General features: G+C 36.0%; 1 protein-coding gene across 4 annotated transcripts in view; it reads right to left on the bottom strand.

Moving 5' to 3' along the window:
- Positions 1 to 13,628, bottom strand: part of AKAP7 (A-kinase anchoring protein 7) — a 154,120-nt gene that overhangs the window by 51,927 nt on the left and 88,565 nt on the right. For all 4 annotated transcript variants that reach the window (XM_059400730.1, XM_059400731.1, XM_059400732.1 and 1 more), the window contains exon 7: positions 10,932 to 11,079. In XM_059400730.1, coding sequence (XP_059256713.1) covers positions 10,932 to 11,079 — 148 coding nt within the window. The remainder of the gene's footprint in view (positions 1 to 10,931; positions 11,080 to 13,628) is intronic.

Raw genomic sequence — 13,628 nt, 5'->3', positions numbered from 1 at the left:
GCTGAGAGTTCCAATTATCAGATGCTTTTTATTTTCACTAAGGGCATATAGTAATGAAATCTCAAACACTTTCTTTTAAAAGACATGTTTCACCAAAGAAACATTTAAGGGGAGGACAATTAGATTACAAAAAGGAACAACATGGGCATCTGAGTAATTTTAACACATCAAAGGTTCTACTTTTTCAAGAGCTTTCTGCTTTCTAGGCAGGATGACACAGTCCCAGTTAAAACTGGACAGTCTTGGCTTTATTCTTCTTCTTTTTTTAATCCTAGCCTAAATACACTCACAAGGGTACATTTAAATGATAAACTATATGGTCACTCAATTTCTGTGGCAGGAAGTAAATAATTAATAGTACTCTGTACTCAGCAATTATTAATTTCCTTGATAATTCTGAACAGAGGAAATTTCCAACTGTTAAAGTTTTCAAGTGAAAAAAAAATGTACAGTTTTCTCAGATGATAAACTGTCTTCACTTCTCCTTCCCCTAACATGCTCAAAATAGATTCATCTTAATTGGCCTAAGTAGAGATGAAACTTTCTTAATCATCTTCCCTGTCAGTCTGAGCAAAAGAAAACAAGACAAACTCTTTGGTCCTGCCCACTACAAAAGAGACCTTTTATATTATAGAATATCAATTTCACATAATAATGACTTTTAAATGAGTCATTCGTATACACTACTGTCAGTCTGGGGTATTTTTGTACTTCTTACCTTTTTACCACAGAAAGCTCAAATGGAAATTAAAGAGGGATGGAAAAAAAACTAGATAACTGTGCAGCTACCAAAATTAATTTGTTCGAAGAAAAGGCTGGAAATGCTGATCAAAATTAAGTTTGGAGAGGGGCGCCTGGGAAACTCAGTCCATTAAACATCCAACTCTTGATTCCAGCTCAGGTTATGATCTCAGTGTCACCAGATCGAGCCCCGTGTCATGCTCCGTCTGCACCAAGTGTGGAGCCTGCTCAAGATTCTCTCTCTTTCCCTCTCCTTCTGTCTCTACCCCCAACACTGTTGTTCATGCTTGCATACACACGTGCGCACTTGCACGCTTGTGCTCGCGCGCTCTCTCTCTCTCTCTATATATATATATATGTTTATACATATATACATAAATTAAGCTTGGAGAGTTGTCTAAGGATTAAATCTTTTCATGGTTTTCTTGGACCATGAACTGAAGCAGTAAATTGTATACATTTTGGCTTCAGGACCACTTTCCACTCTTTTTTTTTTTTTTAAAGATTTTATTTATTTATTTGACAGAGAGAGATGACAAGCAGGCAGAGAGGCAGGCAAAGAGAGAGGAGGAAGCAAGCTCCCTGCTGAGCAGAGAGCCTGATGCGGGACTCGATCCCAGGACCCTGAGATCATGACCTGAGCTGAAGGCAGCAGCTTAACCCACTGAGCCACCCAGGCGCCCCCCACTTTCCACTCATAAAAATTTCTAATAATCTCCCCATCTTCCTTCCCACTCAAAGAGCTTTAGTTTATGTGGGCTACTGTTTATCAGTATTTACTATGTTCAAAATTAAAACAAAATTTTCTGAAAATTTACTAATTCAATTCAAAACATCACAAACCGATTATGATAAGAAATAAAATATTACCATTAAGAACATTTGTATGAGAGACAACTATATTTTAAGTAAAAGTTTTTACAGTGAGAAGAATGGAATTAATTTACTCTTTTTGCAATTTCGTTTAATGTCTGGCATAATCAAAGACAGTTTTTTGTTTTTTGTTTTGTTTTTTTTTTAAAGATTTTATTTATTTATTTGACAGAGAGAGATCACAAGTAGGCAGAGAGGCAGTCAGAGAGGCAGGGAGAGAGAGAGGAGGAAGCAGGCTCCTCGCTGAGCAGAGAGCCTGATGCAGGGCTCAATCCCAGAACCCTGAGATCATGACCCGAGCTGAAGGCAGAGCTTAACCCACTGAGCCACCCAGGTGCCCCATCAAAGACAGTTTTATCCTCTTGTCTGATTCTGCATTCAATCTGTTGTAATATATGGTTTCATTTCCAGCCTAAGGAAAATCTAGCCACACATAGATACAAATTTTTTTTTAGACACAAATCTTTAAAAGGAGGGCAGAATAATAGCCTTTTCAGATAATCATGGATATTATACCAAAACACAAGTTGTATTTTCTTAAAGTTTAGTTGCAATGCAATATGAAATCTTAAATTTTTGGACTTTTCTTACTCTTTACACTTGAATCTTCTGGTATCTTGAACTTTCAGTAGATCTTTTATCTATTCATGTCTTGTAACACATACTGGTCATTTAAAAAATACAGAGTTATGGAACTTTTCCATATTTTAACACACTTCTTAACACAACATCAAAAAACAAAACAAAACAAAAGTAAAACACATTAGGGATGCCTGAGTGGCTCAGTCAGTTGAGTGTCTGACTCTTAATCTTGGCTCAGGTCTTGATCCCAGGGTTGTGAGTTCAAGCCCTATATTGTGCTCCATGCTGGGCATGGAGCCTACTTAAAAACAAATACAAAACCACATTGGACCAATCATTAATATCACCCATAGATTGACAAGGGGCCCTAGTAAACTTCTAGCGGTGATGGAAATGGTCAGGATCTTGATGGTGATAATGGTTTCACAGTTGTACCTTTATGTTAAAAACTCATCAAAATATATACTTTAAATATGTACAGTGTTGTATATAATTTGTACCTCAGTAAAATAAAAGTAGTATGACAAAAGAAAAGAAACTAGGAAAATGGAGTTCATTATTCTACTCTGTGCTATTTTGGCTATGAAATTTTCCATAATAAAAAGTGGGGAAAAGTCTCAAAGCTTTAAAAAAAAAAAAAAAAAAACTGTCAAACTCATGGTAACAAATTAGAGCTTTCCAAAATTCTTATTTTTCCCGAAAGCTTGAATTTTATCATTAGTAGTAAATAATGTCAGATGCCCCTGATGTGACAAATGTATTTTAAAGAAAATGCCAGCCCAATACCCAAATGTGAAAATGATAACTTGTGAGTCATTTTTCAAGGAAAAAAAAAATGCTGTTCCTGAAAAGAATGTGGTTACTTTAGCTTGTAACTTAAACAATGACACTAGTGCTTTTCCTCCTCCTTCTATATGCAAAAGTGCTCATGCACACTTCTCATTTTCATTAACAAAATACTAAAAAAGACACATATAGAGACAAATCAAATATAAATAATAGATTTTACTACTCAGCAAGAACATTTTTACATGAAATTGGATTTTTTTTTTTTTTAATTGCAACTGCCTTGACATTCTGGCCAAACACACCATTGCTTTTGCACTGTTAGTATAAATGTTAACTCAGTGGAAAAGGCAAATGTCTTAGCATTATCATAAAAATAGTTTGCCCCTGGGGTGCCTGGGTGGCTCAGTGGGTTAAAGCCTCTGCCTTCAGCTCAGGTCATGATCTCAGGGTCCTGGGATCAAGCCCCACATCGGGCTTCTGCTCAGTGGGAAGCCTGCTTCCTCCCCTCTCTCTGCCTGCCTCTCTGCCTACTTGTGATCTGTCAAATAAATAAATAAAATCTTTAAAAAAAAAAAATAGTTTGCCCTCACAGATTTTAAGTATCCTTGGGACCACCAGGGATCCATGAACCAAACTTTGTGAACTAGTACATTTTTAAATGTGAACTAGTACATTTTAAAGGATTTAAAATCCAGGGGCACCTGCATGGCTCAGTTGGTTAGGCATCTGACTCTCGCATTCAGCTCAGGTCATGATCCTCAGGGGCAGGAGACTGAGCCCCTTGTCAGGCTCTGTGCTCAGCAAGGAGTCTGCGTGAGATTCTCTCTTTCCCTCTGACCCTCCTCCAACTCCCTCCCCATCTCTCTTTCTTTAATAAATAAATCTTAAAAAAAAAAAAAAAGAACATAAAACCCAACAAAGCCTGTAAATTATTAGGACATTAAATCATTCTTAGATAAGCACAGTGAAACACATTTTTTCTATAGCCAAAAGTTTACATGAGAAAAATAAACATTCAAGCACATATCTATTGCCAATACCCCTTCCCACGAAGTGGGCCTTCAAGAGAAAATACGCCATACAAGCAAAACAAATATTTTCAAATGAAACACCTTAAAAATTTGTAATTTATCATTGATCTAAAGTTTCATATTTAAGAATTCTAGAAATTGGAAGGGGAGGTGAATCATGAGAGACTATGGACTCTGAAAAACAATCTGAGGGTTTTGAAGGGGTGGGGCGTGGGAGGTCGGGGTACCAGGTGGTGGGTATTATAGAGGGCACGGATTGCATGGAGCACTGGGTGTGGTGCAAAAATAATGAATACTGTTATGCTGAAAATAAAAAATAAATTAAAAAAAAAAGAATTCTAGAAAGCTTTAAGGTTTTTGTTCTAGTTATAGCTTTCACCCAAGGAAGAAAAATTGTTGATTTCCTTCTTCCTCTACCCCCCTTCTTGCTGAACAACCAATGGGTCAATCACATTGACAATATTATCTTCCATAGAGAAGATCCTCATGCCTACATACTAAAGTAGGCAAAATCCAGATAGCACATTGGGAGCTCTATCACAGCTTCTAAGGGGAAAGGAGCACTGAAGATTAAGACAATAAAGTCATAGATGAGGGTCTCCCCAAATGTACCCCCCAAAATCTTTTCCTCCCATCACATAGAAACAACTACTAGAAATCCCTCTGTGGACCAAGTCAAACCTTTTAAGACTGATAGGATTGTCTAAGCTATCCAGGTCTCTAAAGGGTGATTCTCAAAAAAGGTGCATTTGGATAGAATTAATTAATTGACTCATGCCACTTAGAATTCTCATAGTGTTTCAGTCGGAGTCTGGTATCTCTCTGTTATAACCTATTGGGCATTGGATATAGACTGAATTGATTACAGTCACGTCAACTCTAATTTACCTGACACATTTCCTCTTCTATAACTCTATCTGTGCACACCTGTATGCTTCTATTTAAGCCAAGGTTAGCCCAGCCCTATCCCCTTCATTGCTTCTGTGTTACAGCCTAAAACTAATTCAATGTCTTAACTTCAGGATCCAATTCTGTGTTATTTTTTTTAAATCATTTCTCTCTCTTTTTTTAAAGATTTTATTTGTTTATTTGACAGATATAAATAACAAGTAGGCAGAGAGGTAGGCAGAGAGAGAGGAGGAAGCAGGCTCCCTGCAGAGCAGAGAGCCCGATGTAGGGATCGATCCCAGACCCTGGGATCACGACCTGAGCTGAAGGCAGCGGCTTTAACCCACTGAGCCACCCAGGTGTCCCCCAATTCTGTGTTATTACGTGAAGTGTTAAACCTCACCTCCTTTTATCCCACATATATCTACTCAGTCTTTTTTGTTACATACACACCACCTCAGTATGTTTGACTGTGTACATCTCCTTTCCTACTCCTTCATGTACTTCTCATATACAGACCTAGCAAGCTCCCTGCTATCCCTTCCTCAGCTAACTAGACTATAGGTTCAGTCATTACAGTCTTTGTAGTGTGCCTCCTGTCACTAATATTGCCTGCAGCCTGCTTCTCTCCCACATAAATCCTATCTGCTGCCCCTGGAAGATCATCTTATCCCTGCTCTCCATCTGCCTACTCAGTCTCATCCTACTCTTCCAAGCTCTGTTTCTCCTCACCTCAACACTCTCCTAGAAGGTAAAATCATAAGCTTCTTCCCCTGCATCCTAACAAAACCCACTACTGTTATGGGCAAACTCCTACTGTTATGGGCAAACTCCAGTTCATCTATTCCTCCTTTCTCTCCATTTCTCATTGCCCAATGACCATCACTCTTAAGGACTATGTCTTATACTACTCTGTATCTCATGATGCCAGAGAGGTGCACATACATTGTACATACTTAATAACATTCATTAAATTAATGATGAATAATTATTATTAAATCAAAAGATAGTTGAGGTTCCTAGAAAATTATGGTTTCCACCTCTACTTGCAAAAATTATAAAGAAATATTCTGGCCTACAAAAACAAAAAAATAAAATACCTCTAGACCTTTCCAAATTTTCCATTGCCTCCTTTAAGATACGTCTGAGAGCACAAAGTAAACTAGTCTTCTCAAGCATTAAATTGCTCATCAATCTTACAAAGGGTGTCATTTAGTCAATTACCTTCCCTAAGGAAAAATAAATGGAATATAGCTGCCTGAGAAAAATTAATTCACTCAACTCCAGTAAGTAGCTCACTAAGAACAGCTTCTAACACTCCAGGATATCTAAGCCATATTTCATTCCTAGTTTCAACTTTTTCTTCTTTTTGGATTTGAATTTTGGCTGATTATTGCAGTTTGGTTGATAAGGAGTAGCAGCCTAATATTAACTAGGTATAGTATCACCTGAAGTTTGGACTATGGAAGAACTAAGATACAGAACCTTTTCTTGTGTCTGAAAATATGAATGTTGCCTCCATATACTATCAAACTCTCCTAACACTCAACTCACATGGAGGTATACGACGGTCGAAGACAGAAAGGAAAATGCTCAGCAAGGAAATGGAAAGCAGGCAAGGGAACAGCAGTAACTGGCAGGGGAAATCCAAATTCAGATGGCTTCCAGAACCAAGCACGTAGTAAACATGCTCAGCAAATTTATGTTAAGAACATCAGAGTAAGGGGGATGATAAAACGTAGCTACTTCTAAGGTCAGTGTGCCAACTATCCCAACCAGGAAATTGCTACCATGCAAAAATGTAGAACCAGTGTCACATTTTCTGATTGCTCAGAAGGCAGCAGGAACCCAGATTTTTTACATAAAATTACCCCAATGTGGGCAAGTTATTAAAATTAGAAAATAATAAAAAATAAAACTCTGTGCCAGTGAAATACAAAATGAAAAGCTGCTAATTTATGATCTCTGGAACAGAGTTGGGGTATAAAAAAATCATAAAAATACATTTCTAAAAGAAAATCCCTACTTCACACACCCTATTAATAACCAGATTTCTGTATTAATCCTCTGGGTCTGAGTACTTATATTAATGATCATATCAGGTAGGTTAAAAGCTCAAATGCAAAAGCAACAACAACAACAAAAAAACTGAAGAAAATATAAATGAATATGTTACCGATCTTTGATTTAGAGATGACTCTATAATAATTTTTAAAACCACAGAAGAATTTTTCATCTATAATTTAACAAAAATTAAAAGGATTTATTGTGAAAAATGACTTGTGACCAAAATTAAATGTAAAATAAATCCTGGAAAATATTTGAGCTAATAAAGCAAAGGGCTAATTGTCTTTATTACAAAAAAAATAGTAAAGCATAATAAACAAAAACCTCAGAAATTGATTAAAAACATAAAAAGTATAGATTCTAACTTCTTATGGACAAGGATGGTTTGCTATTGCCAGCTCCTAATCCAACTCAAAGCAGTGTTCCCTGTGGGACCAGGTCTGAGACATCTGCCAAACCACACAAGTATGACACAATGAGCTCTCCAAAACCTAAAAACACCAGAGGAAAAGGAGTGCCACAAAAGAGCCAACAAATGGAAGAATTCATACCCAAGGAACTAGAGATATTTTAAAAATGTGAAAAGTCATGTTTGGAAAAATGTCTATTTAGCTCTTCTACCCATCTTTAGGTCAGATTATTTGGGGTTTTTTTGTTGTTGTTCAAAATGACGAACAGACATGTGAAAAGAAGCTCAATGTCACTAATCATCAGGGACACACCAATCAAAACAACAGTATCACCTCACAATTGTCAGAATGGCTGTCATCAAAAAGACAAGAGGCAACAAGTGCTAGTAAAGATATGGTAAAAATGGAACCCATACACACTTTTGGTGGGAATGTAAATTGGTCCAATGACTATAAGAAAGAGTATGGAGGTTCCCCCCAAAATTAAAACTAGAAATACCACACGATCCAGAAGTTCTATACTGGGTATAAACCCAAAGAAATGAGAATAGGATTTCAACAAGATACATGAACTCCCATGTTTATTACAGTATTATTCATAATAGCCAAAGTATGAAAACAATCCAAATATCCATCAATGGATGACTGGATAAAAAGATATGGTACGTACACACAATGGAGTATTATTCAGCCATGACAAAGGAGAATATCCTCCCACTTGTGGCAACATGGATGGACCTTGAGCATATTATGATAAGCAAGAAGAGTCAGAGAAAAATGAGTAGTGTATGATACCACTTATAAGTGGAATCTAAGAAAGTTAAACCTGTAAAAAATAGTAAAATTGTGGTTACCAGAAAATGCCGGTGGTGGGTAAGAGTAATGCTGTTTCAAAGTGTACAAACTTATATTAAGTAGTAAATAAGCCATAAAGATCTAATTTACAGTATACTGAATATAGACAAAAATATTATACTATAATTATGCAAAGTGATAAATATTGCTACATTAGCAAGCATATCACAACATATAAATGTATCAAAGTAACACCTCGTACCCCTTAAATTTATACAATGTTACACAACAAATTTATTTTTAAAAAGATAAGTGAAATAAAATATTTTTAAATATATGAAAATAACATTAATAATTAATTATATTGAAATCTTCAAAGAGATACATCCATGAAGTAAAGAATAGAACAGGAAAATATGAAAAAGAACCAACTGGAAATCCAAATATCAATAATCATTGATATTTTTTAAATAATATACATGCCCTAAATGGCATAATTTAGATAACCAAAAGAGAAATCAAAATGGAAAAGAAATACTACTCTCCAAGAATTCACTATTAACAAATTAAGACACGGGAAATAATGTAAATCTAATGAATTCCCTCCCCAGAAAAATCACTTCTGTACCTACATACAAAGTTTTATAAGCAACTCCCAGAGTCTTTAAAGCCAACTTCCACCCTAGATTTCTGAACGCAAAATATCTTAAGAATGGAAATATGCCCTACTCTATCAATACAACACAATATTAATACAGGTTCTTCAAGGTATAGGAAACAGACTTTAAATCTGAGTTAGGATCAAATCAAAAAGAAGCCAATTAAACCAGATCAAGAAATGAAACTTACAAAGAAAGTGTCCTGAATCTTCCTAAATATTCTGTTAAACTCAAGTAAAAATAAGACTGAGAAAATCAGTAACTATCCATAGTAAATAAAGGAATTCTAGTGTGTATTAAAATTGGTTACTTATAACATAATAATTATCACTTTAGATGCAAATATTATTTTAAAATTCATTTTGGCATCCCAAAATGTGACAAAAAGTAGAGCATCTGTAACAGGCAAAAACCATTTTTTTAATATAATGTTAAATGATCAGTATGGGGACACAAGATTGGTGGAGTTTAAAAGAAGCTAAATCCCTCTGAGTTAGAAAAGATGAGAGATAAAGAAGCCTGAGGGGGAAATCTGGAGATATTGCCTAGAATAAGGGGAATTTTATTGACTACGCTGAAAGGAGCAATAAAATAAAAAACTCACTGGTTGACACATCTGGTTTGGAGTGAGCTGAACAGAGCTGTCTAAGGGCAATGTAGGTCACATGTGTCATAAGCTGGATGATGTTAATCTCACGATATCTTCAGGAAAATCTACACAGGATTCGGGGTTTTTTTATTTATTTCTTTTTTAAACAGGATCAGGAAAGGCAAGGAAGAGCATGGAGTTCTTCAACATTGGCCCAATGTAAGTACACAAAGAACATACGGAAAGCTAGCCAACGTCTGTGTTACACAAGAAAGTCTTAAATTTGTCCTCTGCTATTAACCTTACTAAATGGAAATTGTTTGGCCCTCATCAAAACTTTGATGGAAAATAGCTCTCCACCAGAGATTCCGAAAACACAAAAATCCTCCTCAAAATAGACATGAAATGTTTGAGAACATAAATTCAGATGATATACAGAATATTTTCTGTTTAAGAGAGCTAAGATCTTAGGAAGATAAAATGATGACTTCTCTGAAAATATCTAGTGAGAATTTGGAAATAAAATTGTGTCTCTGGAACATTTTCTTTAATGCATTTACAATCTTCAGTATTAAGATTCTTTGAGGATGTATACTTCCACAGGTTTTCTTCAAGCTGATACGGACAGAAATTATCTTGGTTGAAGACCTTGAAATATTTAAATACAAGTATTTATCTTCTTTGATTACTTCTTCTTTGTTACTTCCAAAGTATACAAATCAGATTCTCTTGACGTTCACAACTGTATTTTATTTTTTAAATTTTTTTGAAGTTCACAATTTTATAAGAATAATGCCCGGGTTTGAAATAGCACATTTGCATCTCAACAGATAAGATTCCTTTGAATATATTCACACTGCAGAACAGCCTTGTTCTGGTTTTTAAAAAAAGTCTTCACTTGATGCATACACTTTTCACGTGGAAACATAATTGTGCATGAATCTGTCTCAATCACATGCAATCTCCCTGATAAGATGATAGAAGCACTCATGCATGAATCTTTTTTTTCCCAGAAAAACATGGTTTCCTTTGGGGAAGAAATTGAAGGACATGTTTTCAATCTTTGCAGGCCACCTAGACTTTATCTTCTCAGAATGAAACTTTTTGGCCTGGAATATTCTATTCCTAATTGCTAATTAAAAGCAGCAAACATGAAAATGCTTGGTGTGGAATGGTGTGCTCATATAGGCCTTCACAGGAGAAGATGCTTTTTTCATATTCATGAAATAAAATTAAACTGGAATGAATTTTGAATCAACATTTCAGGACTTCATTATAATTATATTTGAAGCATGAAAGTATAAAAACCATAGGTACCAAAATACTGATAAATATGAATAGTAAATATGTTCTATAAAATTTCCAGTGTATTATTGCCAAAATAAAATATACATAAAAACGTGTTATTGAGAAAAATATATACAACTAGCCCAAAATATCAGCCAAAAGACATGATGTTAGAGAAATAAAAACTAAAGATAGCACATAATCTTTAAATGGAACTCACCAATCACAATCGAAGACTCACAGTGATAATAACCATTACTTTGCTTTTTCTTTAGCATGGAGCAAAGATCTATGCGATGTACCATTTCTTCTCCAAATCTGTGACTGATAAATTTTTCATAGACTTCGGGGTCTATTTTTTTCACTCCCTTGAAACGACAAAACAAAATCACATCACTCGATCTTTCCACCATAGTTCATATTGATATCACTTTCTTAGAACCTGATATTACACTTCGGTATAAAGTTCTGCCTACTGGCATTTGAAAATGGATACCACAAAATGGTTGTAAAGCTGTTTTTAAAATCTCCCTGTCTAGGATAATTTGTATTACCTCCCCCCACCCAAAATCATTAGAGTGTGGGGTTTAAATTTGGCAGCATTCAGAACTTCATATACTTTAAGTTTCTGAAATAATGAAGTATACCAAGTTGAAGTTTGAGGTATCAAAAAAAGAGTAATCATCTCCAACAATAATGGAGAAATTGATGAATTGTTAAAAAGTGACATAGAACTTAACATTTTATAGTGTATAGAATGTTTTAATAAGATGGATTTTTAAACTCCTTACTTAAGAACCATTTGAAGACAGTGAAAGTTTATTTGAATCAGAGGAGGGGGGGTCCATGGATCTTCCTTCTCTATCTGCCTCCAGTATCTTTCATAGCAGGAAGAGGGCTGACAGGTGAAAAATAACAGTGGAAGACATTGCTACTTCTGTAGTTTCCCAAAACATGCAAATGAATGTCTCCCCCACCCTTCCCATGCAGTGGTCCTGCCCTCAGCCTCATAGTCCCAAACACAGTCCATAAGATGACAACAGAATACTTTACAGGCCAAGTTTACTGACTGACCATGTGTGAAGTTTTCCTTTTAATTTATAACTTTTTAAAACTTTTACCCTGGTAATACTTGTTTGTTTTTTAATACTTGTAATTTCTTAAAAATCAGAAAATATGAGGAATCTAGGGTCACCTGGTTGGCTCAGTCAGTAGGGTGTGCAACTCTCGATCTGGGGATTGTGATTTCAAGCTCCAGGTATAGAGTTTACCTAAAAAATAAAATCTTTCAAAAGAGAAAAAAATATATGAAGAATCTAAGAAAAAAAAAAAATTCTCGTGCCTGCCATTTACAGAAAATACAGGAACACTGTGGGTACATCCTTCAGGTCTTTTTCTTTCTCTCTCGCTCTCTTTTTTTTAAAATATTTTATTTATTTATTTGAGAGAGAGAGAGAGCACAAGATACAAACAGAGAGGGGTGAAGGGGTGGAGGGGCAGAGAGAGAGGGAGAAGCAGACTCACTGCTGAGGAAGAAGCCTGATGTGGAGCTTGATCCCCGGAACCTGAGATCATGACCTGAGCCGAAGGTAGATGCTTAACTGACTGAGCCACCCAGGCAGCCCTCTTCAGGGCTTTTTCTATGCATACATATATTATATTTAGATTGTACTTTTATAAATCTTATTAAAATGTAGGTAGAATATATATTTTCCCTTTTTATTCACAAAAAGTTTTGACAAAAATTTTTTTAAAAAAATTAAAATTAAGTTGTCCTACACAGCAACTACTATAATTTTATTATGTATTTTATTTTTCCTATACAAAACAAAGTACTTTCTTCTTCTTTATAGGAATGTGGTTAAGTCATGAGTACTATTTAGCAATCAGCTTTTTTTTTCCAGTTAATGTGGCAATAAATAATATAGAGATGTGCAAAATATTTTTAATATTTTTGCCTCCATAGTACTCCACTGTATGGGAGCATCATTAATTTATTCATGCAATTATTTATTATTAGACATTTAAGTTGCCCTTAATTTTTAATGTTGAATTTAACATGTTTTTGTTGATATATGCTCTTGTTCTGTATCCAAACTGACCTCCACTCACAGACTTTCCTTACTTTAGCTCCATTCACAGACTTTCCCACCTCAGTTAACAGAAACTCTATTCCAGTTAATTAGGCTGAAACCCTGGGGTCATCCTGAATTCGCCTCTTTCTCACAATGTCGCCTCCATGCCAATCACGTTGGCTCTACCTTCAACATGGGACTAATTCTCCCCATACGCTTGCAGCCTTTGTCCAAGTTTCCCCTGTTTCTTTCACCTGGATTATCCAAACAGCCTCCTGTTTCCCACCCTTGTGTCCTCAACAGCCAGAATTATCCTACAAAAATATACATCACATCACGTCACTCTTCTACTCAAAATTCTCCAAAGGGTTCCCATTTCTCTCAAAGGAAGAGCCAGCTTCCCCAGAACAGCCCACCAGGTCCTGCTCCCACCATGCTCAGAACTCCCTGGGCCTTGTCTTTGACTCCTCCCCCTTCACCCTTCCCTACCTCAGCCTCTCCACTTGTGCCTCCCGATCAGTGTTAAACCCACTTCAAGGCCTGTGTACTGCTGGTTTCCCCTTCTGGAAATGCTCCTCCCCCAGATATCCTCATGACTGGTCTCCCACCTCCTTGCAGTTCTTGCTCGAATTCTGCTTTCTTAAAAGAACATCCCCTGACCTCCCTTTAATATGCACTACCCTTCCCTCTTTATAAATATTTACAGACATTTCTCCATAGCACATACCACCTCCCACTGCATCGTGAAATTTACTTTACTGTGCTGATGTTTCACGGGCTGTCATGATCTGTCTCTCTCTACTAGCATGTGCGTTCCACACAGAAAAAGAATTCTGCCTGAT

Source organism: Mustela nigripes, chromosome 5 (genome assembly GCF_022355385.1).
Source record: "Mustela nigripes isolate SB6536 chromosome 5, MUSNIG.SB6536, whole genome shotgun sequence".
NCBI lineage: Eukaryota > Metazoa > Chordata > Mammalia > Carnivora > Mustelidae > Mustela > Mustela nigripes.
The sequence above is the reverse complement of the archived record's forward strand: the minus strand, read 5'-3'. Positions and strand labels throughout refer to the sequence as shown.